The following is a 22,689-nucleotide window of genomic DNA, read 5'->3' as shown; positions in this document are numbered from 1 at the left end:
TGAGGTAAGCGTTCCGTCTTTGAATTCTTTGTTATATGCATGTTATTATGTGTGCGAGTTCCTTGCGGTATTTTTAGTTAAATTGTTGATTTTATTATTAATGTTTTTAAATCAATTTTGTGTAACCTCAAATCTGATTTGAGTGTATTTAAAAAATCATTTTTTCAGATTTATAAATTGATTTATTAATAAAGAATTTGTTTACTGGAAATAGTTTAAGGAACTTATTGTTTAGAATTATGCATATTTGGTCTTTTGGAACCTGGACTACCCTTGAATGGAAACTTAATTCTTTAGGCAAGGTAATAAACGAATATTTTGAATATTTGCCAAAGAATGACCTTATCATGTGTTTTTATTATTCTGAATATTTATTATGTAGACACATGATGTTTATTGTTAGTAAAGATAGTTGGCTTAATCGTAGTTGTTTTAATTATGGATTATTGACGACTATTACTAACAAGAAGGTACCCAATATATATTGGGTGACCAAAGCCAAAAGGTGAATGATTTTGCAGGCTATGTGAGTGGAGACAACCTATTAATAATGATGATACTTTGGTTGTTTGTATATAAGGAATTATGTGCAAGTTCCTCTCACTAGAGAGCCTTTATAAGAGGTTTGTAGTAGGTGAAGCGACAATATGGAAAAGTGTGTAAGTCGCCTATACTTCTCTATGTAAATATTGGTCATTTTCTTTTGGTATATATCTTAATCCTTCACAGATTCATGTTGAAATTCAATTACACATTTCCAAGGTAGTATTTGTGAATGGATGTAAAAGAGAAGTTGTTTTAAAGCTTATAGCATATATCATGACAAACTAACTTCTCTTCTAGTTTGGTGCTGGTTGTTAATGATTGTTTTGTAGGTTTGTCCATTGAGATAAATTGGTGCATAAAAGTTTGTTCCGTTAGGAACTTGGTGCTTAACTAGTTGGAACTTGATGAACTTGAATTGATAAAATAGATTTAGGATACAGGAATAACAAAGCTTCTATATCAAGGTGCTATAAGAGTTAGTGTACAAGTTCCTGTTCAACTTCTTATGCAAGTTTCAGTCAAGTTCCTATTGTTCAAAGTTCTTTGGAACCAAGCATAAATTCCTGTAGCAGACTCTTATGAAGGATGATGAGTTAAGATGACTATCTTTGACTACGTGTTGGAGATCCATAATTTCGTTTATGGAACGACATCCAAAAGGGAGTATTCTTACTGGAACTTTATGTTTCAATACTTTTATGCTTTAGATTTTATCTATCTCTCTTGACTAACCTACTAACCTTTTGAAAGCACAAAAGAATTCTCTTGGGTTTTGATTTTTCAGGTTATATCTTCAGAATGAATATTTGAGGAACTTTGACAAGGTGTTGAAGAATTTGAGATTAAACCAACACGTTCCTCTACCCAAGATACAATGGTCAAAAGGACTAGAAGGGCATGTTCCAACCTGATATCAATAGGAACATGAACAGTGGAAGGTGCATAGTAGGAAGGAACTCGTAGTATCTCGACAGCGAGGTTCCAAAGGGATGATGATTGTTAAATCAAGATATTTTCTGCTATAAACCTACAATGGAAGAACTTTGACTTATAAGACTAACACAGAAGGTAAAATTGTTGCATAACAGGTGATTAGTAAGTCAAGTTCCTATACCATTGTGAACATTTTTCTTGTCGAGTTTTTGATGCACTTTTTGGTGTTTAAATGCTTGTAACTTTAGATGTTTTACGAAATAATTCTATGCTTCAAACTGTAAACATGTTAATCTTTTTATGCTTGATAAACCTAGTAGGAACTCGATAATAGGTATATGTATACGTAAGTTCCAAACAGGTGAAGATTGAGAAGCATGAGAATTAAAACATGTTATATTCTCTTTCAACATCGGGTAGATGGTAAGCAACACTAATCCATTGGATCTTAGTGATATGGATCTGTTTATCATGTGATATTTAGAGACTAATTGAAAGAGATGTCTTGTTTATAAGTAATGAACGCAAATGGACACTTGGTTACTTTTCTTAATAGAAGAGATGATGAATTTTTTGTTGAAAGTCTTTTCTATCACAGGGTTTGTTGCTAAATGTTCATTATTTATGAAGTTATGGATCTAACAATGGAACTTAGTTCCAGTCATGTTTGATGTTTGTAGTAGGAACACAGGATTGACAACAAGTTTCCAACTTTGAATCATGAAAGACATGAAGAGAACAAAGTTATATGCTAATGGTCTTTGCAGGTTCTTCGAAATAGTTTTCAATGTCTCTTACTACATCATCAACACTGAAGCAATAGATCTTTGATTAACAAGACACCCTATGTTCCACTTAGGGATGTTTGATGATAGAAGTGCCAAGGTTATAAAAGATGAACTCACAAATTCTTGTAGAACTAACTAAGTTCCTAGTAAAGAAATATGTCACTAAGGATAACAACAAGGGCTAGCTACACATGTTGAGGAACTTTTAGATGTTAAGTTCCAACTCATGCAACAAAGTTCAATGAACTCAATACAAGAAAGCAAGTTCCGACGAAGTTCCAGAGCTGAGATAATATTTGTTCCGACCAGTAAAATCTCAACAAACTATGGAGCTACAGTGTCTTATATGCATATGTAACTAAGGCCGAGCCTCAAGATATTGAAACATTTGAGGATGGAGCTTGAAGGTTAGATGTGTAACAAGAACTCAATGAGCTTAAAAGGAAGAAGGTGTTTGTTACATCCTGAACCTATTCTAGAACACCTAAAAAGGGTCGGAGATTAAAAAGGGTGTTCTGGAAAAAGCTTGTTGAGTAAGGCACGTGATTGGAACAAGGCCATGTTGGTTCTTATAGGAAACAACCAAAACAAAGGTATGTATTGTTTTTCAGGAACTTGTTGCTCGTATAGCTAGACTTGAAGGTAATTGAATATTATTTTATCTTGCTGTTTATATGGGATTAGAGTTGTACCACATGGATATCATGGATGTCTTTTGTATAACTTTCTGTTATAGATGTCTATGTGGAACATACTCTAGGATAGATTGCTATCCAAGTTCCTTCTTGAAAATTAAGCTTTAAAATTGTCAATTTTTGTTTTCAAGATGGACTAAGGTATTAGTTGTACTTATTTACATTGATTATATTTTTGGTACAACTAACGAGCCATTGTGCATTGGTTTTGATGATTCTATGATGAGAAAATATATTTGTAAGAATTAACCATTGACAATGGAACTTGAGTTAGAAGTGGAAGTTCATATTAGATTTGAGATCATGAAGGAACAAAACAACCACTTCAAAAACTCCAAGGTAAGCCATCATATCAACCAAAGTTTTAAAAGTTATATTTTTACTGGTTTAAGACTACATAAGATATAAGTTTCTGTTCACATGACGGCATTAGATGAATTGAATTGATATATTTTTTGTATGAATGCAATATGTGAATTTGTGAATGGATTCTCTGATGGTTTTGTCTTGACTTGTCATATTCTTGTATATTGCTTAATGGAACAAGACTTGATGAAACATAACATGAGTATAAAGTATTTTCCCCTTAAGTTATGTCAAGTTGAGGTTCCTATGCATGTTAAACTTGAAGTAAAGAATGTGCGCTTATTGTTTATGTGTCACACTTAGTTCTTATGTTGTAAAAGACATACTCACTAGCCTAAGAGTATTAGAGGTCTCATAATAGAACTATGGGTGCTGTCAAACACGAAGTTCCTAAGTTGCCAAAGGAAAAATGGAAGAAACTTTGATGGAACAAGACAAGTAAGTTCCTAGACCGTTTGTACCTCACTTGTTTAAATTTCAGAGTGAACTAACCTATCTTTTAGCCAACTTTCAAGCATCCACACCATATTTCTTCGAATGCAACATTATTCTACAACTTTTAGTTGTGTGTCCGTGTTGCGCTATAATTATTTCATATTTTTCATATATTCGGAATTCTATTGACCCTATTTCCTTATCTTTTCATATAGCCATACTTCTTATTCTTAATTCCCATGTGCTCTAAGTTTGTTCATCATCTTTTTATGGTTCAATGAAACGTGAAGAAAGTGATTACATGTTGAGGGGGAAGTTGAAGAAAAAGAAAAGAAGTAAGCACTTGAAAAGGAAGAAGAATGGTAAGGAACTCAGGGGGAATAAGGTAGGAACCAAGAAATCAAATTGGTTCATATTTGGTTGTGGAAATCAAGTGTATGAGTAAGTATTTTCTTCATTGATTTAAAATGTGTTATTCTAGGAAAGCATGCAAAATCTTTGTAATGACACCCTATGTTAAAAAAAAAAAAAAAAAAAAAAAAAAAAAAAAAAAAAAAAAAAGAAGAAGAAGAAGAAGAATAAGGGTGATCCAATATTTAATTTCCTAGATATCTAAATATGAAGAATATTGACTATGTTGATGTCGTGTACTCGTATACTTATTAAGCTAACTAGTGAAGGAACAACATTAAACGTTGAAGGAACTTGACTATGAAGCTGAAATCTGTTTAAGTTCCAGTAAGCAGAATGTTTCTCAAAGAAGTTGGTAGTTGAAGTAAGGGAACTTGGTTATCAATTAGCAAGATGAATATGTGTTGTGTTTAGTAGGAGGTTCAAGAGTATGAAATGAAGAACAAATGTGGTGAACCTTATCATCTCAAAAGGTCTAAACGAAGAGCACAAACTCCACTTCATGTTCCCTCTACTTATTTTGTTCCATATGCTTCTTTATATATCCTTTGAGCTTGCGCTTTCATTTTCCTATTCATGCAATCCATTTCTAACTTTTTAGCTTTGATCTTTACTTTATTTTTAACTTCTTATTTGTCAAGTTCAATTAAGGGTTTTGAAGTTGGGCCTTTGGATTGTGAGTTGGAAATTAGTGTGGAAATAGTATCTAGTTTGAAAAGTGAGTACCTTGAGGCTTTTAGGAACATCAAGTGTTTAACCATTATATATTTACTTATTAAATGGTGGTAGGTGTCACATATGACTTTATGTGTGTGTAATTTACGGAAAACAAACTTGTGGAACAATACCCTTTTGATAAAGACAAAAGGGGGAAGAATATGTATGATGCTTATGGTATGTAGTAGTTAAGTCTAAAGTTCTTACAACATGATCTTTGAAAGTATATATATATTGATAAGGATGTGTATTGCTAAGTTTCTAACTATGTGAAGTTCCTGTGTATGTTCCTAACTTGTTCTAAATGTTATTTCCTTGAAGAACTAAGGGGGAATAAATGTACAACGATTTATCCTTAAATGTGTTATAAGCATCATTAGTTTGTCATCATCAAAAAGGGGGAAATTGTTGAGTAATTAGGTTTTGATGATTGTAAACTAATGATGATTATCTATCTAATGTGTTTGATAAGTTGTGCATAGAAAGAACAAGTTATACTTGGAACAGGATACAAGGAACCTGAGCAGTCACATATATATATATATATATATATATATATATATATATATATATAAGGAACCTGAGCAATATATGATAAGCAATAGAGAAACAAGAACAATGATGAGTGTTATGGTTGATAAACATGATGATGGCTAAAGAACCATGAAGGTAACTATGTAAATAGGTGTTTGCATATGTTAGCTTCATAAGGTAAGTACACTATGTATACATGAGTTGTATATGTGTAGGAGTATTTACATAAGCTTTAAGTTTAATTAGTTCTCTCACTTGAAGTTTGTTATGACAAACAAGCTTCAATCTAATGTTTCTCTTAAGTGTTTATGTGAAGACAAGAACTGACTTAGGTGAAGTCAATGGGTTGGAACATAGAAGACTTCAAGAGGAACAAGAGAGAATGAATGAACCTAAAGCAGGTTCTCCCACAAGAACCAAACCACGAAGGAACCAGAAGATATTCTCTAACGAGATGCAGAAGGAACCTTTGGCAGGCTTTCCCACAAGAGCCGGAGCATGTTCCCTAACAGGTACATGAAGAGTTCCCTAACAGGAACTCAGTTCTCTAACAAGAACTATCTAAGTTCCCTAACGGGAACGTTCCCTAACAGAAACTTAACGTTGCCCCGAGATATAGAATACATCAATATTACAAGATTCCAAAACAAGTGTTTCAAAGAAACAACATGAAGACGGAGAAATCGAAGTATATCGCTCTAGGATTCATGTAAGTATGTTGGACATAAAAGTCAGTCTGGAACAAGTCTAAAGAACCAAGGTGAACTCATGATAGTCAATGAAATTAGAGTTACTGACTTGTCAGGAACTCAGAGACTGTCAGAGTTCCAGAACTTAATCGGAACTTAGGTCTGCACGTCGTTAAAGGTCGCAGGTCGAATTTAATGATATAAATATTTACCTAATACGTGCATATCTTTTAGGGATTTGGTTTTACAGAATAAAATTATTTATTTTCTAATAAATCCCTTTTGGAAAAAGATAAGTTATTTTTGGAAAATATTTTCAGTAAAATAAGTTTTAAATAAAATCTAATTTTATGGCAAGTATATCTTTTGTTGAAAGATATGGTAAATATAACTTTTGTAAAAAGATATGGTAAGCATATCTTTTATAAAAAGATATGGAAAGTATATCTTTTGTAAAAAGATATGGTAAGTATATCTTTTGTTAAAAGATATATTAGTATATTTGGAAAATATAAGATTTAGATAAAATCTGATTTTATGGTAAATATATCTTATTATTATTGATAGAATATATTCTTAACAAAAGATATATTTTTGGAAAACTTATTTTTGGAAAATATCTTTTATTTCTATCTTTTAATAAAACTTATCTTTTATGAAAAGAATAATTTGGGTGTACTATAAATATGCTCATATGTATTCATTCAAAGTCGAGGCTGATGAAGCTTAGTGGTCGTGCTTAATGGTTTCATCCTTCACCACGAAGCTAAGTCAAACCTCCAGGTCGAAGTTCCAGTCAGGTTCCAGTTACAGTTCGTCCAGTAAGTTCCAGATAGATCTTGAAGTGTCCAGCATATTAGTTTTATCCCTTTATTCATTGGTATGTATTTAGAGTTACTCTTTGAGATCTTGTAATTGGGAAAAAGGGTTTTGAGTGTTTTATGTATTGGGGTGTGAGAGTTCGTGAGGATTCTCGTTATAATTATATTGTAAGAGTGCAATGTGTGAGCTTCTAGGTGAGGCCGATTGAGCTTCTAGTGTGAGGCCGAGTGGGTAGTACTTTGATAGTACGAGTAGTTTTGTACTTAGGTGGTACAAGTAATTTGTACTTTGGCAGCACGTGTAGTACTTTGGTGGTACGAGTGAATCTAAGTGTGGTACTTAGATTGGGTAGGATAGGGTCCTATCAAGTAGCAAGTCCAGTGAGGAACTTGTGAAATAAAGGTCCGTGTCTAATAGGTTGTAACTTGGTGTTTGCCCTATTATAGTGAAGTGTGTTTGAAATCCCTAAGGTAGGGTCGAGGTTTTACTTCCAGTTGGGCCCTGGATGGTTTCCTCGTAAAATCCGCTTTGCATTGTCTAAGTTCCTAACAACAATCAGTTTTATATTCCGCGAAAAGTAGGCACTAGGAACATACTACAATTCACCCCCCTCTTGTAGTATATCATCCGAATTAACAATTACTAAATGTCTCAAAAGTCAACTCAATTATAGTACAAATCTTACTTGGTAAAATGGGGGAGAATTTAATTAGTTTGGGGTATTATTTGATCTAGATATCAATAAAGAATTGTATGAATTCATCAATGCAATACACAAATCTCTATATTATCTTAGGAATTCTTTAATATCATAAGGGCGTGTGGCGTGTCCTCAATATGTACTAGAGTAACGTTTTGAATATGACATCGGTAATATTAATATTTACGTTCTATAGAGTATTTGATTGGAGAAATTGTTATCAATCTTCAATTAGGTATGAGTATTATATACGTAATGTATAAAAATTGTAATATTGGAAAACTTTACAATGACATGAATTCCACCGAAAATGGATTTTTTTTTCATGTAATAATCATAATAAATAATAAATCATTTGTTTGTTTTTTTTGTTCAAACTTATAAAATTGCAATCATTCACAATTTGAGAGATTTTCTATAATACATAAGAAAAATACATATGCTGCATATTAAGTGTTTTTTTTCGATTTGTATCAATTAAATGAATGTGGTAAGAATATCATACTTTTATATTATCCTAGCAACGTGATCCCAAACTATGTTAGATTCAACAAAACTGAATTTGTTTATTTATTTTTTAATCCAAACTAATACAGCTAATTCAAGGCTATCAACCTTAAACTTAAATAGTTTACAGTTGTTTGAGTTAAACAACAAATACATCAAACAAACAAAGTTTCTCTCTTACCAACAAGCTAAAACCCAAAACCTCCAACAACCTTGCAACAATCCACGGGTCGGGTTTACCAGATCTTTGATATATTGATCATCACATCTTTGATACCAGGTATCTTACTCTCTCTTTTTCTTTTTTTTTTTTTTTTTTTTTTTTTTTGTGTGTGTGTGTGTGTGTGTGTAATTTTGTTGAAATTATATTAAGCTAGTTAAATTCAAGTTGTGCTAGTACATTGTAATTTGAAGCTCAATGAAAAGTGGTTTGAAAAGGGGTGAGTTTATTTGCTTAACTTGCAATTTTTTTATGCTACATGTCTAAGGTTACAATATCCATATATATAGTATATCGGAATTCGTTAGAGGGCATCTGATCAGGGGTTTGAGTGTTTTCAGAAATTGAGAGTGGAATGAATATTAGAACTTAGAATGTTGTTGGGGATTCATGAAAGTATGGATTATTGTCTTGTCTATAGGGATGTAAATAGGAATAAATAACAAGTACTAGCATCCTTATGGCAATAGACATAGGGTTTGTTCACTTGCCACATCATCATATAAATTCTGATCTTCATCCAACAAACCTACTATCAACCATAGATAAACTTGTTCAAATATTTATATACTGGTATCAAAGTTATCAGAATCGGGATTCTACTTTGAATCTGTGAGTGGGGTAGAATCGAATCGGTAAAATCGAATCGTAGAATCGTACGATTCTTTCAAAATGTAAAATTGGGCTTTAAAATGTAACAAATGACTACTTACATAATTTTATAGCAATGAGAATGATAATAATATATATTGTTAATAACATAATATTGACATACAAACATAAAATAGTTTTTCAAGTAATTTCGCACGTGCATAACTCAAACAATACACTATAACTACAAAGTCGGATTATTGGCACACATTCTTAACCATGAGAGTACACTACAGTTGTTGTTAAATTATGAAAAAAATAACGTTGTCGACTCGTAAAGTTGTTTTCCCTAGACCCATGCATAATAAAAAAAAAAAATCCAATAATGATAGAAAACTAAGTGTCAAGTTAGTTCATTTAAAGAGATAGCTAAAGAATGACAACTACAACAAACTCATGTTATAAAAGTGTTTTTATATGCCCAAAGTTGAGTGCATGAGACTCATGAATACATTCTTATGCCCATAAAATTTAAATGGTTGGATAGAATTTTAAAAGTTATTTAAATTGATGTTTTATAAGCTTTATTATGATTTAGATTGAATAATATGTAAGTCATTCACTAAAGTTAGGTTCAACTATGACACCCTTACACTCTTTAGTCTATAACATAAAATATATAAATGATATAGGTACGAAACTAATTTTATTAGAAAGTAGTCTTCAAGAGCTTTCCAATGACATATTATAAGCCTAATTCCGACTTCGGAATCAAAAGTTACGGGTTTCCAAAAATCAGGTTTTTTGCAGGAGTTGAATCGGTATAGAATCATAGAATCGGTACCGATTCCACCGATTCTAACCAATTCTACCGATTCTATGAGCGATTCCACAGCATAACGATTCTACCAGCGATTTACATCGTTTAGGTGGATTAGGATCGTAGAATTGTACGATTCTACGATCTGAATTGCGATTTTAATAACAATGACTGGTATAAAACCTACTGTCAACACAACTCATTAAACTCGTCAAAACAAAAAATAAAGAAAATTTATTAAAAAAAAAAAAGAAAAAGAAAAAGAAAAAGAAAAAACTGGGCCCAACAAACTCCACTTGTCAACATGTTAAACAAAGGGAGGCAAAATCAAACCGGTTTGAATTTACAAACATCAACATTTTTTCTACTCTTCCAAACAATAAGAGGTTTGTCTTCTAAAAAGGTTAAACAAACCTCTTATTGCTATGGCCCTTGGGGTATTTGGGAGTTAGAGGTTTGAGGGAAAAAGAGAGATTTGAGAAGAAGGAGAGGTTTGACCAACTCAAAAAGCTACTTAGAGTACGTGTTTGGTAGTTAGAGGTTTGGAAGAGAGTTTGGGGATGAAAAAGCTCCTTTTTAAAAAACTCATATAAGAAGGTTTTTGGAAGAGCTATAGCTTTTTGGTTATTTTATCTATGAAACAGCTAACCGTTACTTACCAAACAATTTTACACAAACAACTAATATAATCAGTTAGTCAAATTAGTTAGTCAAATAATTAAGTTCACTCAATCCGCTAACCTCTAACAGCTAACATCTAACTCCCTAACAAGCCTTAGTTCCTTATCGATACTTTTTAGGTTTTCATGTAATTTTTTTATATTATGATGGCAAATTGACAAGTTAGTCATTTTGTGCCACCTCTCAATTTCCATCTCTTAGGACGAGTTCGTTTTAGTTGAGTGTTCTAATAATATAATTTTATAAATTATTACTCTCTGTTTCTAAAGTAAAAGCCCATTTCTTCTTCTTTTTTTTTTTTTTTTTTTTTTTTTTTTTTTTTTTTTTTTGAAACAAAGTAAAAGCCCATTTCTCGTTATTATGTGAGTACGTAATAAATATTAGAATTAGATTTCTATTAAAGGACGGAGGGAGTATCATGCTTAAATTAGTATGAATTGAAGTTTTATAATCTTGTCTAATTTGATATTTATCTAAATTTTGAATCTTCTTATCCAAAAGATCTTATAAAATTCACATTGTTTATGAATGATAATAGAGTATAACTCCTATTTGCAGGCCTCATGGTCCTTAGTGCTAGTGTGGCAAGACTTGTGAAGGGGTATGATATAGTATAAAACTTGCTATTCCTAGACCTTAACAATTATCTTAAACTTTTGGTTTGGTTTATTTTTTAACAGTTTAAATATGTAATTCTAATATATCTAATATTTATCATTATTTTATTTATCTTTTGTTTAATATTATTGCGCCAACATTCTTTTTTGGGTGTCTCAAAATACCGTGTTTGTTTTTTAAAATTTCTAATTTTATTTTACATAATTTAACAACAATGCATCTAGTTTTTTTTTTTTTTTTTTTTTTTTTTTTTTTTTTTTTTTTTTTTTTTTTTTTTTCTACTTTTCAGTCTGCCTATAGTGATTGGCCTTACCTTAATTAGTGTCATGTTTCTTATCATGCTTAAGTTTACTACTTCTTCTATCCTTCAATTTTTGATCCATATAATGCCTATTGAGAGTGAAAGGTTTAAAAAACTGTTACTACATATTCTAATAATCTATGTAAAAAAAAATAAAAAAAAAATGATGGATCTTGTTACATTTGTCGTACCATATAGTTTCATAATGATTCTTTTCAGTTTTCAAAAGTGTTACTAACATGTAGTAGTTTATAAGCTATAGATTAAGTTATTATAGATTAATGTAAATGGGGCAAACATTAAAGGATGCCTCAGAGAGTTTCTATCCAACACAATTCATGGGACATACATATTTTTCAAAAAAAGAATTCTTTAGTAATAATGTCTCAATGATAATAAATTTCTCCAATGTCTTTATCTATTTGCAGTACAAAGTTACAAGAATAAGAGTTGGACAAAATGGCTTTAGCAATACCAATACCAGATAAATTGCTGAGTTTTCTCATGGAAAAGGTTGTTCCTGTACTACAAGCTGAGACACAAAAGTTTCAGAGTGTCCCTGAATTACTAGATGACATCAAAAACGAAATGGATATCGCGAAAGATTACTTGAAAAAGGCCGAGGTAAAGGTGGACAGAACAAAGGAGCAACTTAAGAAACTGAGTAATTTACGAGCATTGGTTTTTAAAGTTGAAGATATCATTGACGAATATAAGCTGCTTGAATCAACTCATCAAATAGAAAACCAGCAAGAAGACAGCACAGGGTGCCTGTTGGGAATATGGGGATTATTAGACCGAAGTTCTAAGGAAGTCGACGAGTTTAAGGATAAACGTGGGATCGCTTGTTCAATTGTAAGGATTAAAACGGCTATGGAAAAGATAAAAGGAAATGGAAAAGGTTACGAGGAGTCGATTTTTACACTCAAGGAAGAACTAGGATTAGTCCTACATGACCCTGGACATTGTCCACTTTATAAGGATGAAGAAGATTTTGTAGGGTTTAAGAATCGTCAATCTAAAGTGATTGAGAAGTTGGACTTAGAGAATAAGATTTATGGTAAAGGACAGTTTGTGTTAGCTGTTTGGGGTCAGCCGGGACTTGGGAAGACGACCCTTGTTCAGAAATTGTATGAGAAAGAGAATGTTCGGAAGCATTTCTCTTTGCTAAATTATTTATGAGAGAATAGCTTGAATTGTATTGATGATCTTGGCTCTTATTTATAGCCTACAAAAGATAACCTACACAATATAAACTATATCATATAAACTTCCATAAATCTATCTTAAAATATCACTAAGATATATTATTATCCTAAATATAATATCATAAGATCTATATGGCAAATATATCAATAATATATTTTCCTATATTCCTAACACTCTTGTTATGCTTGGATCACAGCAACCAAGCCTTACAAGAAAGTGGATCTTCTCAAGTGTTTAGCTAAACAATTCATAACCAGCTCGAGTGCTGCAGTTGTAGACGACGAATCTATAAGTTATTTGAAGGGATTATTACAGGATAATGATGTTTCTGAAGTGATTATAGTTGATGGTTTAAGGAATTACCTTCAGAAAAATCATCCCAAAAACAGGTATGTAACTCATAATTGCTCGATTCTTTTTACATTTCATGAACTTGTATATGAACAGAGTTGTTGATTTTATTCAGTATTTACTCTGATTTTCTGAATATGAGAAAATTGACAGGAATACTCTAGCTCAAATGCAACATAACCCCAAATATGAATTTGTATGCTTCATATACTAGCATTCCCATGAATTCTTAATGAAAAAATGATGGCTGAATGCTCAAATATGTATGCTTGTATAGTTGTATGTAATTAGCAATTTCTTGTTGTATATATATAGGTACTTGGTGGTTATTGATGATGTCTCGGAAATGGAGGAGTTGTCTAAGATCATCAAGGCTACTCTAGTACCAAGTTGTAGCGAAGGTGGTAGAATATTGATGACAACAAAGAGTGAACGCATTGCTAATTATTGGAAGACTTCATCTTCATATGGTGAAGCCTACAACCTCAAGTTTTATCTGAACAAGATGCTAAAATTCTGTTCAATAAGAAGGCATTTGGAAACCAAGGAAAGTGTCCTCGAAAGCTGAAAAGTTTAAGGGATACAATTGTGAAAGAGTGTGATGGTTTGCCTTTCTTAATTGAGAAAGTTGGGGCAAATTTCTCGACCACCCATAAATGGATTGAGTTGTATCATGATTTTCAAATCAATCCTGTTTCGCCAAGCTGGAGCAGGGAAGTTTTACTCTTAAGCGGATACCATGAAATGCCTTATCATCTTAAGCCATGTTTTCTATACTTGTGCATGTTTCCTAAAGGCTGCAAGTTCAAAAGAATGAGAATAGTTCGTTTATGGCTTGCTGAGGGCTTTGTAGAAGCTAAGGATCATAACACTCGCGAAGAAGCTGCTGAAGAATATCTCAATGAACTTGTCGAAAGAGGTATGATCTTGAAGCATAAACTAATTTAAATGTCACAAATTAAGTTTTATATGTGATTGATTGGGCCACAATGTGTGGCCGGGGTTACTTACCAATTGAGTAATTCCTAAGACCCTAACCAACCAAGCTAACTCACTCATAACCTACCGAGTAACCCCTTACCGAGTAACTCCTGAATAAGTAACCCAGTCATACAGTGTGTCTAGCCATACAAAAAAGGTGTTGTTTAGAGGTACGTTTTATCAAATATTCAAATAAACTAGGTAACTCGAGGATGAGTAAATTTCAATTATATCATACATGTAAAAGCTGTACAACATAATAAGTAAAAATTGGGAAAAAAATCTAGCTCAATTGTAACTACATGTTCAATAGTTTGATAAGTAATTGTTCCATTGCTAACATACAGATACTTGTATTTATATATGTATAGGTATGGTTCATCTCTTGAAGAGCGACGAAACAGGAAGAAACAGGACTCTAATAATTCCATGTATGTGGCAACATATAATGGTACCAAAGTTGGCAGAGTTAAGTTTTTGTCAAGTGTTACCACAAAATAGATTAAGTACAAACAATCAATGTCGAAGGCTTTCGATTCACAAGGATGCACCAAATACTGTCATTCCCCCAAGTGTCCGTTCAATCCTTTCATTTGCCCGCCTCGAAAAATTTCCTATCTCATGGTCATCACCATTCCAGGAAGCAGAATTCCGGCTAAAAGTACTAGACCTTCAAAATGCCGAGTTTTCTAATGTCCCCGAAGTGGTGGGAAAGCTACATAACTTGCGTTATTTATGTATGAGAAACACCAAGGTCAAGAAGCTGCCTGAATCTATTGGCGGACTCTGGAACCTTCAAACCTTAGATCTCAAGAAAATGGATGTAGTAGAGCTCCCAAAAGGGATTAACCGCCTTCAGAAGCTCCGACATCTACTCGTATGCAATTATAAAGACGAAAAGATGGTACCAATAAGGATACACGAAGGCGTGTTGAATAATTTCAAGGAGCTGCAAAAGCTAGCATTTGTGGATGGAAGTTCGCCTACTCTGGTGCCCGGTTTAGATACGCTAAAGCGATTGAGAAGGTTGGCAATCAAAAATCTAAGGCCGGAACATGGGAAAACATTATGTAATGCATTGCAAAACATGATACAACTTCGATCATTGAGTGTAAGTAGTATTGAGATTAATGAAAATGTTCAAGTTAATGATGAAGAAGTAGTTCTTGATTTGAGCAACTTAATATCTCCTCCTGAATTTCTTGAGAGGGTTTACTTGAAGGGGCCTTTGGTAGGAAATGAATTGCCAAAATGGGTGCATAAACTCAAGCATTTGGTAAGATTGCGGTTGATAAACTCCGGGTTTACGAACGATCCACTCGAAAAGCTTAAAGTTGTGCAAGAGTTGCTTGTGCTTGAACTTGATAATGCATATGATGGTATGGTCTTGGATTTTGGGTACAAAGGGTTGAAGAAAGTGGAGGTGTTGCGTATTATTAGGCTAAGGAAATTGAAGACGTTAAAAGCTGGGGAAAACGCTCTTCCAAAGCTTAATGTAGCTGAATATCATACTTGTTACAATCTAGAGGATATTCCACATCAAATTCGGAAAGCAAGTGATACATTGTTAAACACTCGTATTATGAGTCGTACCAAATCTTCGAAGTTCTAAGAAACTAGTTAATTGATTTGTCTTTCTAGATTTTATTGATAATGTATATGAGTTGATGATCAGTTAGATTAGTTGGTTAGCTGTTTGTCAAACGAGATAATTATATGAACAATGAGGAGATTGTATATTATTCAAGAAATGAGTAGTCGTGGGTAAGGGTAACGACTATTCTGCACTATAAAAGCACAAAGGTTGTTGATGATTATGTCGGTCTAGTATTTCTCGATTTAGATTAGCCTAAATTCATATATTGACTCTGAAAATTCTATAATTTTTTGTTATATATTAATAGTGACATTAATGCATCAACAGACATAAAATTCGAAATCTTGCAATTAAAGGTGAACAAATAAATGAATTATTTGCATTACATTTATTTATGCCCATTCTTTCTAACAATTTGAACTCATGCATGAAACATTATAAAGTATTGCTTAACCATGAAAGTGCAAAATCAAAGAATTGGGATTGAGATAAGAAAAAGGTGAACATAGATTATAGTAAATTAGTAATAGACATCATTATCTAAACCAAGGAGGTTTCAAAAAAAAAAAAAAAAAAAAAAAAAAAACAAGGGGGATTATTTATTCATAAACATGGTAATAGTTGCATAATATAGAAAAGGCAGGTTACAAGATTAATTAAAAGTAACAAGTCCCTTGGAAAGTTATAGCAAAGTTGGTTGACATGATATAATAATCAAGCCTTGGGTAAGAAACGATCGAAGCTAGCAGCAATCAAAGCACGTTTATTGCCATTGTCCTTGATCTCAGCTGTTGCTGAAGTACCTGTCTCAGCATCGACGAAGGTACTTGTGTTGGTGGATGCATCTAGTTTTGGTTCAATTTCACTCCACTCCATTTTCTCCAGCTTGTAAGGATCCCCAGCTTCCACATACACCTGCAAACATCGTGAAAACTAATTCATTTGTTTGTTCCCTCGTAATTGCGTGCTACATGGTTGCATATACTCTCTGTTCCATAATATCACACTACATTGTTGTAGATTTCTTTTCAACTTATTTCAGGTACTTATTACTTATTGGGTTTTTCTAAGCTATGCCCCTAAGGTAGTCGAGTTTCTAAGGTGTACCCATGCTTTTTCAAATTTCTAAGTTGTGCCCCTCAACTCACTACCATTAATGAATGGTACCCTCCTTGGGACTTCCACGTCACCTATAGTTAACTATAAATTTAATAAAAAGATGATAAAAGGTAAGGAAATGACACGAGAAAAAAATCTAAAGCCATGAAATCATACTCTCAATTAACTTTTAAATAACTAATAAGGGTACATTTTAGTATTGATAAGAAGTTGAAGGGCACGGCTTAGAAACTTGAAAAAGTATGGGCACACATTAGAAACTCAACTACCTTAGGGGTATAGCTTAGAAAAACCCTTACTTATTTCTTAATAAATTCAGATCAAATCAAACCAGATCAGGAACATTATCACTTCAAATTAGAACCTTTAATTATCATTTACTTATTGCTTAATACCGTTAATTGCGTATTACAAAAGATTATGAAAATTACATATTTGAAAAGTTTATAATGAAATGAATCTAACAACATCCATTTTGATAATGTTTTTCTTTATAGATTAGTATTAAAATGCGGTAAAAATTTAGTCAAATTATTAATAAAAATTTAGATCAGACCTTATGAAAATCAAACCAGATCTCCTTGTTTCAGGTGAAGAGAACAAGTCCTTATATGTATGCGTACATATATATCTTATTTGAATGTCATACCTTGTTAATTTCATCGGAATTGTCGGGTTTGTCCCAAGCCAAGAGATAGCCAAGACCAGGAAAAGACCTGTCAAAGGTACCATAAACGATTGCACACTTTGAGCCAACAATCACTTGAAGTTGTCCTTGAGAAGTAGCACCTTGGTGTACAAACGCACCATGATCTTCTCCGCCGATTGTGCCAGGAGGGTTGGCTACGAATTTTCCCTTAACATCATGGGTTTTCATAAGCCTTATTGGCCGGTGTTGAGAATTCTGCATAACACCTCCTACTGCAACCAGCAGATATTGCTCATCCTTCACAGTATCGTTGTTTGCTAGGATAGTTTGTGCCTCTTGCATCGCCTTTTCGACTGCTGCTTTCTGCTTGCCATTAAATTGAGCATCCACTTGAACTGAAGTCATTCTTACCTTAGCTATATATGTTCGTCAAAAAGCGTTACATATTTATTTACAAGGAACAAAAAATAAAATGAGTTAGGAAGTATAAAGCTAACATCAATATAGAGGTATAGAAACTAGGAAAAGAAAGAAAGAAAGAATACCGTAATGAGCTTAATAGTTAAAGGAAGTTTGTGCGTTTCAATGCAATATATTTTGGTGTAACCAATTTCTGTATTTATAGAAGTGTATGTGATGCATAGTCAAATGAGAAACTTATATAAATATTATTTCAGTTTCATATTATTTACAACGATTTAATAATATAAAGTATGAGAGTAAAAATATATAATCATTACAAATAATAAAAAACGGAGGTAATGATAACGTATTGAAGTATCATATTCCAATTTCATTATTTAAGACTTTGAGTACCTCACGGAATCAAACATTTATCCAATTTCATTATTTAAGTATTCATACATTATTTAATTTAAGTACCTCGCGGAATCAAGCGTGTAAGCAGTCAATATAAATATTATGATGGGATACATCATACATTCATACATACGTGTAAGTAGGATAGAAACAAGGAAAGAAGATTAGAAGATACTCATTGACTAGGGAATTTAAAGAAAGGGGATGCGAAAGAAGAAAGGGATATTGTGAGGGACTGAGATTTATTTATTTATTATTTACTTTTTTCATTCTATTAATATTGCAACAATGATGAAATTACGCATCTTAAATCACATACTGTATGCTAAATATCTATATTTGTGTAAAAGTAAAAACTATAAAAAGTTGATATTGTGAAAGTAATTTATGAGACAAACAAGATTCACACAAGTATATGATGGTTAATGTATCATATTATATGGTCAAACAAGAGTGATGAATAGTGCAAAAAGTCCACTATTGTAAAACTAATAGAATGGAGAAAATATTTATTAAGTACTTTCTTGTGGAAAATAGGAGAAAAATATAGAGATGAAAAGAGAGGATCTACCCAGTACCCATCCGCTCAGTCCTCAATAACTAAACTACTATAGTTCTTATCATAAGGAGCTAAAATATCTTTTGTTTCACTAGCTTATACGAAGCATATATCTTCGCAAGAAAAAAGATCCTTAAATAAATTTGATGTCAAAACCCCATTTTAGTTATTATTTAAGATATACAGCAAGTAGCTAATAAACATTGTAATGAAACATTATTTACTTGTAGTTAAAACATGCAACATGCTACACCACTTGTAAAATGTTGATTAACTAAAAGCAAGTATTGATTGAATTAAAGTAAGTAATAATTAATTTATGCAACTTATAAGGTATTGTAGCCAACCATTGAAGAATATTGTAACTTGGAAGTGTTGGATCTTTGAACAGGGAAGGAATCAAGGGGGGCTAGGGTAGGCCACGACCAATACTTCCTCTATTTTCTTTTATTTTCATTAGTTTGACTGATATATTTATTGAGACGCAATTTTGTCCATTAATATCGATAATTGTTAATTAGTAAAAGTTATAACAAAATTATATTATGAAACTAGACATTATGACGAATCGAATGATATATTATATAATAACATTTATTTATTTTATAGAGGTGAAAAAAATCAAGTCAACCTTAGTATGTGGATAGTGTAAAAATCAAAGTGATGCATTTAAAAAAAAACGGATGGAGTAACATTAAATTCTTATACTTAGGGTCTATTATGTTCATCTTCATTTCAACTCAGTTCAGTTCAGCTCTAATTAGTTCAGTTTAGTTTGATTTCGTTCAGTTCAGCTCCAATCAGTTCAATTCACTTTATTTCCTAATTTTTTTTTCTCTCATAAACAATTCATTTTAGCCTTACTCAGTTCAATTCAGCTCCAATAAGTCCAGTTCAGTTAAGCCCAAATCAGTTCATTTCAGCTGTTTCTAGTAAATCAGAACATGCCCTTAATGTTATCATAATATACTTAGCCTAGTGATTGGTCTAGTTGAAATAAGAAATTATCTAGTATGTGGTTGCAAGTTCGAATCTTGTAATCTTGTTAGCTAAACTATTAATTATTTTAAATTACTGTTGAGACAAAAGAAATAAACCAAATTGATCCTAGCTTTGGCTAACTAATACAAAATTTCTAGTTACGCCAATGTCTTAGATATTTAATATGACAAGGCAAATTAAAAAAATTTTGTTGCTTAAATTACCATCAAAAAAAGATGCTCTTATGTTATTCATATCATGTTAATTAAATATAAAACGAAAAAAAGTAACAAAGTTAAGAAGACAAAATAACAAAGGAAAATGATAGTCGTCAGCGGTAGATTAAGGGGTTAGAGCTCCCCTCGCACATGGTTTCAAAGAGATTTTGAGATCGATTCTCATCACCCGCCCTTATGCCTCTCTGAATACTAAAGAAAAAAAATAACGAAGGAAAATAAATGTTCTTGATAAGAATCGAAGCACTAGCTACGTCGTTGTCAATATATTCAGATTCTCCATCACTCAAAGTGTGATAATAATATATTGGAAAAATTAAAAGAATAAATCCACCTATCACTTTTTCTTAAAACAATTTAATCCTACCTTTGCTACTCATCTGCTGAAAATAATCCCTTAACCTGTTTGTTAATTTTAGTAACTTGTTTTAGAAAATAACTTGCCATATGTCCCTTTTTTATTGGCTTTTTTTAAAATAATAAAAAACAAATTAAATAACAATAAATTAAATTTTTAAATAAAAGCTTCCATCTTTCCCGATAAAAACCAGCCCCTTACTCTTGCCGGAGCAGTGCCCGACCCCTTTCCTGTCCCCACCGACCTTTATCACCGAACATAAAACATCCCTTATTCATTCCCACATTGCATCCTCAATTTGCTGACCCTTCGTACCCCACCTAATCGTCAATTTGCTGACCCTTCGTACCCCACCTAGTCTAGCAGCCGCGCCAAATCATGATCAATAGCCCACAATTCTACTTCACACCACCAAATTCGTACACCCACAACTCTGCAAGCCAACAACAGACGACCACCGCCCCACTGAATCTCGCACTCGCAACTCCCAATATCAAAGTGACAAATTATTTATGAGAGAATAGCTTGAATTGTATTGATGATCTTGGCTAATATTTATAGCCTACAAAAGAAAACATCACAATACAAACTCTATCATATAAACTTCCATAAATCTATCTTAGAATATCACTAACATAAATTATTATCCTAAATATAATACCATAAGATTTATATGGAAAATACATCACAATAATATATTTTCCTATATTCCTAACACCCTCCCGCAATCGTAACGACAGTAACACGAACGTTACGATTGTTCGCACTTTTTTGAAGTCGATCGAGTTGCACCTCTCTGTTGATGTTGCCTTCAATTTTTTTTATTATTATTTAAAAAAAAAACGAACTTTTGAATTGCTACCACGGCCCTTTGCTGGTGTCCATGGTCTTCTGTCATGACCCTTTGCTGGTGTCCATGGTCTTTTTCTTACGGCCCTTTGCTGGTGTCCGTGGTCTTCTTTGCCACGGCCCTTTGCTGGTGTCCGTAATCTTCTTCTGCCATGGCCCTTCGCTGGTGTCCGTAATCTTCTTCTGCCAGGCCCTTCGCTGGTGTCCGTAATCTTCTTCTGTCAGGCCCTTCGCTGGTGTCCGTGGTCTTCTGCAAAACTTTTTTTTAATAAAAAAAACGCCAAACATGGCTTTTCTTCATCTCCATGGAGATGCAATATTAGAGGAAGCACACTCTAACACTGCAACCTAACCAAATCACATATGATCATTCATATTGATCACATACACCAATAATAACACACGCATCACATGGTTATTCCATAAAAAAAAAAAATTAAATCAAAAAATAGAAATTTCAAAGAGCAATATTATTGCATAGCGGAAGCAAATTTATGAATCCCACCGGTGGGTTTGATATTCTAACCCACCGGTAGGGGGAGAATTTGTACGGTCCCAAGATTTAACCTGCTCTTGATACCATGACAAATTATTTATGAGAGAATAGCTTGAATTGTATTGATGATCTTGGCTAATATTTATAGCCTACAAAAGAAAGCATACACAATATAAACTCTATCATATAAACTTCCATAAACCTGTCTTAGAATATCACTAAGATATATTATTATCCTAAATATAATATCATAAGATCTATATGGAAAATATATCACAATAATATACTTTCCTGTATTCCTAACACAAAGTTAATGTTATAGGGTTTCTCGGTCAGTGTTATATGGGTTACTCATTCAGGGTTACTTGATTAGTGTTATAGGGGTTACTTTGTTCTTTTATAAATGACCAAATGATGTGACCAACCACACACCATACGGACTACATATCAGCAACTTTTTGGTGCAGCGGGCCACACCGTGTGGCACGGGTTACCCGAGTTATTTTGTTAGGGGTTACCCAAGTTATTCAGTTAGGGGTTACTCGGTCAAAAGTTACTTGAGGGGTTCGGACAGGGGTTACTCGAGGGGTTCACTCGGTCAAGGGTTATATTTGAGGGGTTATTGGGTCAGGGTCTCGAGTGCGTTACTCGAGTTAATCGGTTAAAGGTTACTCGGTCATAAGTTACTCGAGTTACTCACTCATGAATTACTCGAGTAATTCGGTTAGGGGTTACTTAAGGAGTTTGATAAGGGGTTACTCGGCCAGGGGTTACTCACTCAAGGGTTACTCGTCAGGGGTTACTCGATTAGATCAAGGTTACTCGAGGGATACGGCCATGGATTACTCGAGGGGTTACTCGGTCAGGATTAACTCAAGTAACCCCTTACCAAGTAACTTGAGTAACCCCTGACCGAGTAACTTGATCGAGTAGCCCCGGCAACTCGACAAATTTAAGAAACTCGAGTAATTCCTGCCGCACAATACAACAGGGTGCATACAAAAAATTATGTTCTAACAAATCAAATTACTCCGCCCGTCCCAGAATAATTGACAAGGCTTTTTTTTCACTATCCATATATAAATTAACTTTGACTTTTTTATTTTTCACT

The 22,689-nt window shown here is 33.0% G+C and overlaps 1 protein-coding gene and 1 pseudogene across 1 annotated transcript; one reads left to right on the top strand and one right to left on the bottom strand.

Moving 5' to 3' along the window:
- The first annotated feature begins 11,833 nt into the window (after positions 1-11,833).
- LOC145632995 (disease resistance protein RPM1-like) lies at positions 11,834-15,527 on the top strand (annotated as a pseudogene).
- Positions 15,528-16,087: 560 nt separating this feature from the next.
- Positions 16,088-17,957, bottom strand: LOC145630850 (jasmonate-induced protein homolog). Its single transcript, XM_081682996.1, has 3 exons — positions 17,826-17,957; positions 17,281-17,696; positions 16,088-16,427 (listed from the first exon to the last, which is right to left on the bottom strand). Exons 2-3 carry the CDS (start codon positions 17,683-17,685, stop codon positions 16,227-16,229), a joined length of 606 nt encoding a protein of 201 aa, XP_081539122.1. The 5' UTR covers positions 17,686-17,696; positions 17,826-17,957; the 3' UTR covers positions 16,088-16,226.
- Between the last annotated feature and the right edge of the window lie 4,732 nt (positions 17,958-22,689).

Source organism: Chenopodium album, chromosome 5, assembly GCF_948465745.1.
Source record: "Chenopodium album chromosome 5, dcCheAlbu1.1, whole genome shotgun sequence".
Lineage (NCBI taxonomy): Eukaryota > Viridiplantae > Streptophyta > Magnoliopsida > Caryophyllales > Amaranthaceae > Chenopodium > Chenopodium album.
The sequence above is the reverse complement of the archived record's forward strand: the minus strand, read 5'-3'. Positions and strand labels throughout refer to the sequence as shown.

Bases quoted from the DNA above. Each gene is read 5' to 3' on its own strand.
- LOC145630850 (XM_081682996.1), bottom strand. From the start codon at position 17,685: ATGACTTCAGTTCAAGTGGATGCTCAATTTAATGGCAAGCAGAAAGCA. The intron at 16,428-17,280 runs GTATGACATTCA...CGATGTTTGCAG, and splicing joins ATTCCGATGAAATTAACAAG to GTGTATGTGGAAGCTGGGGA.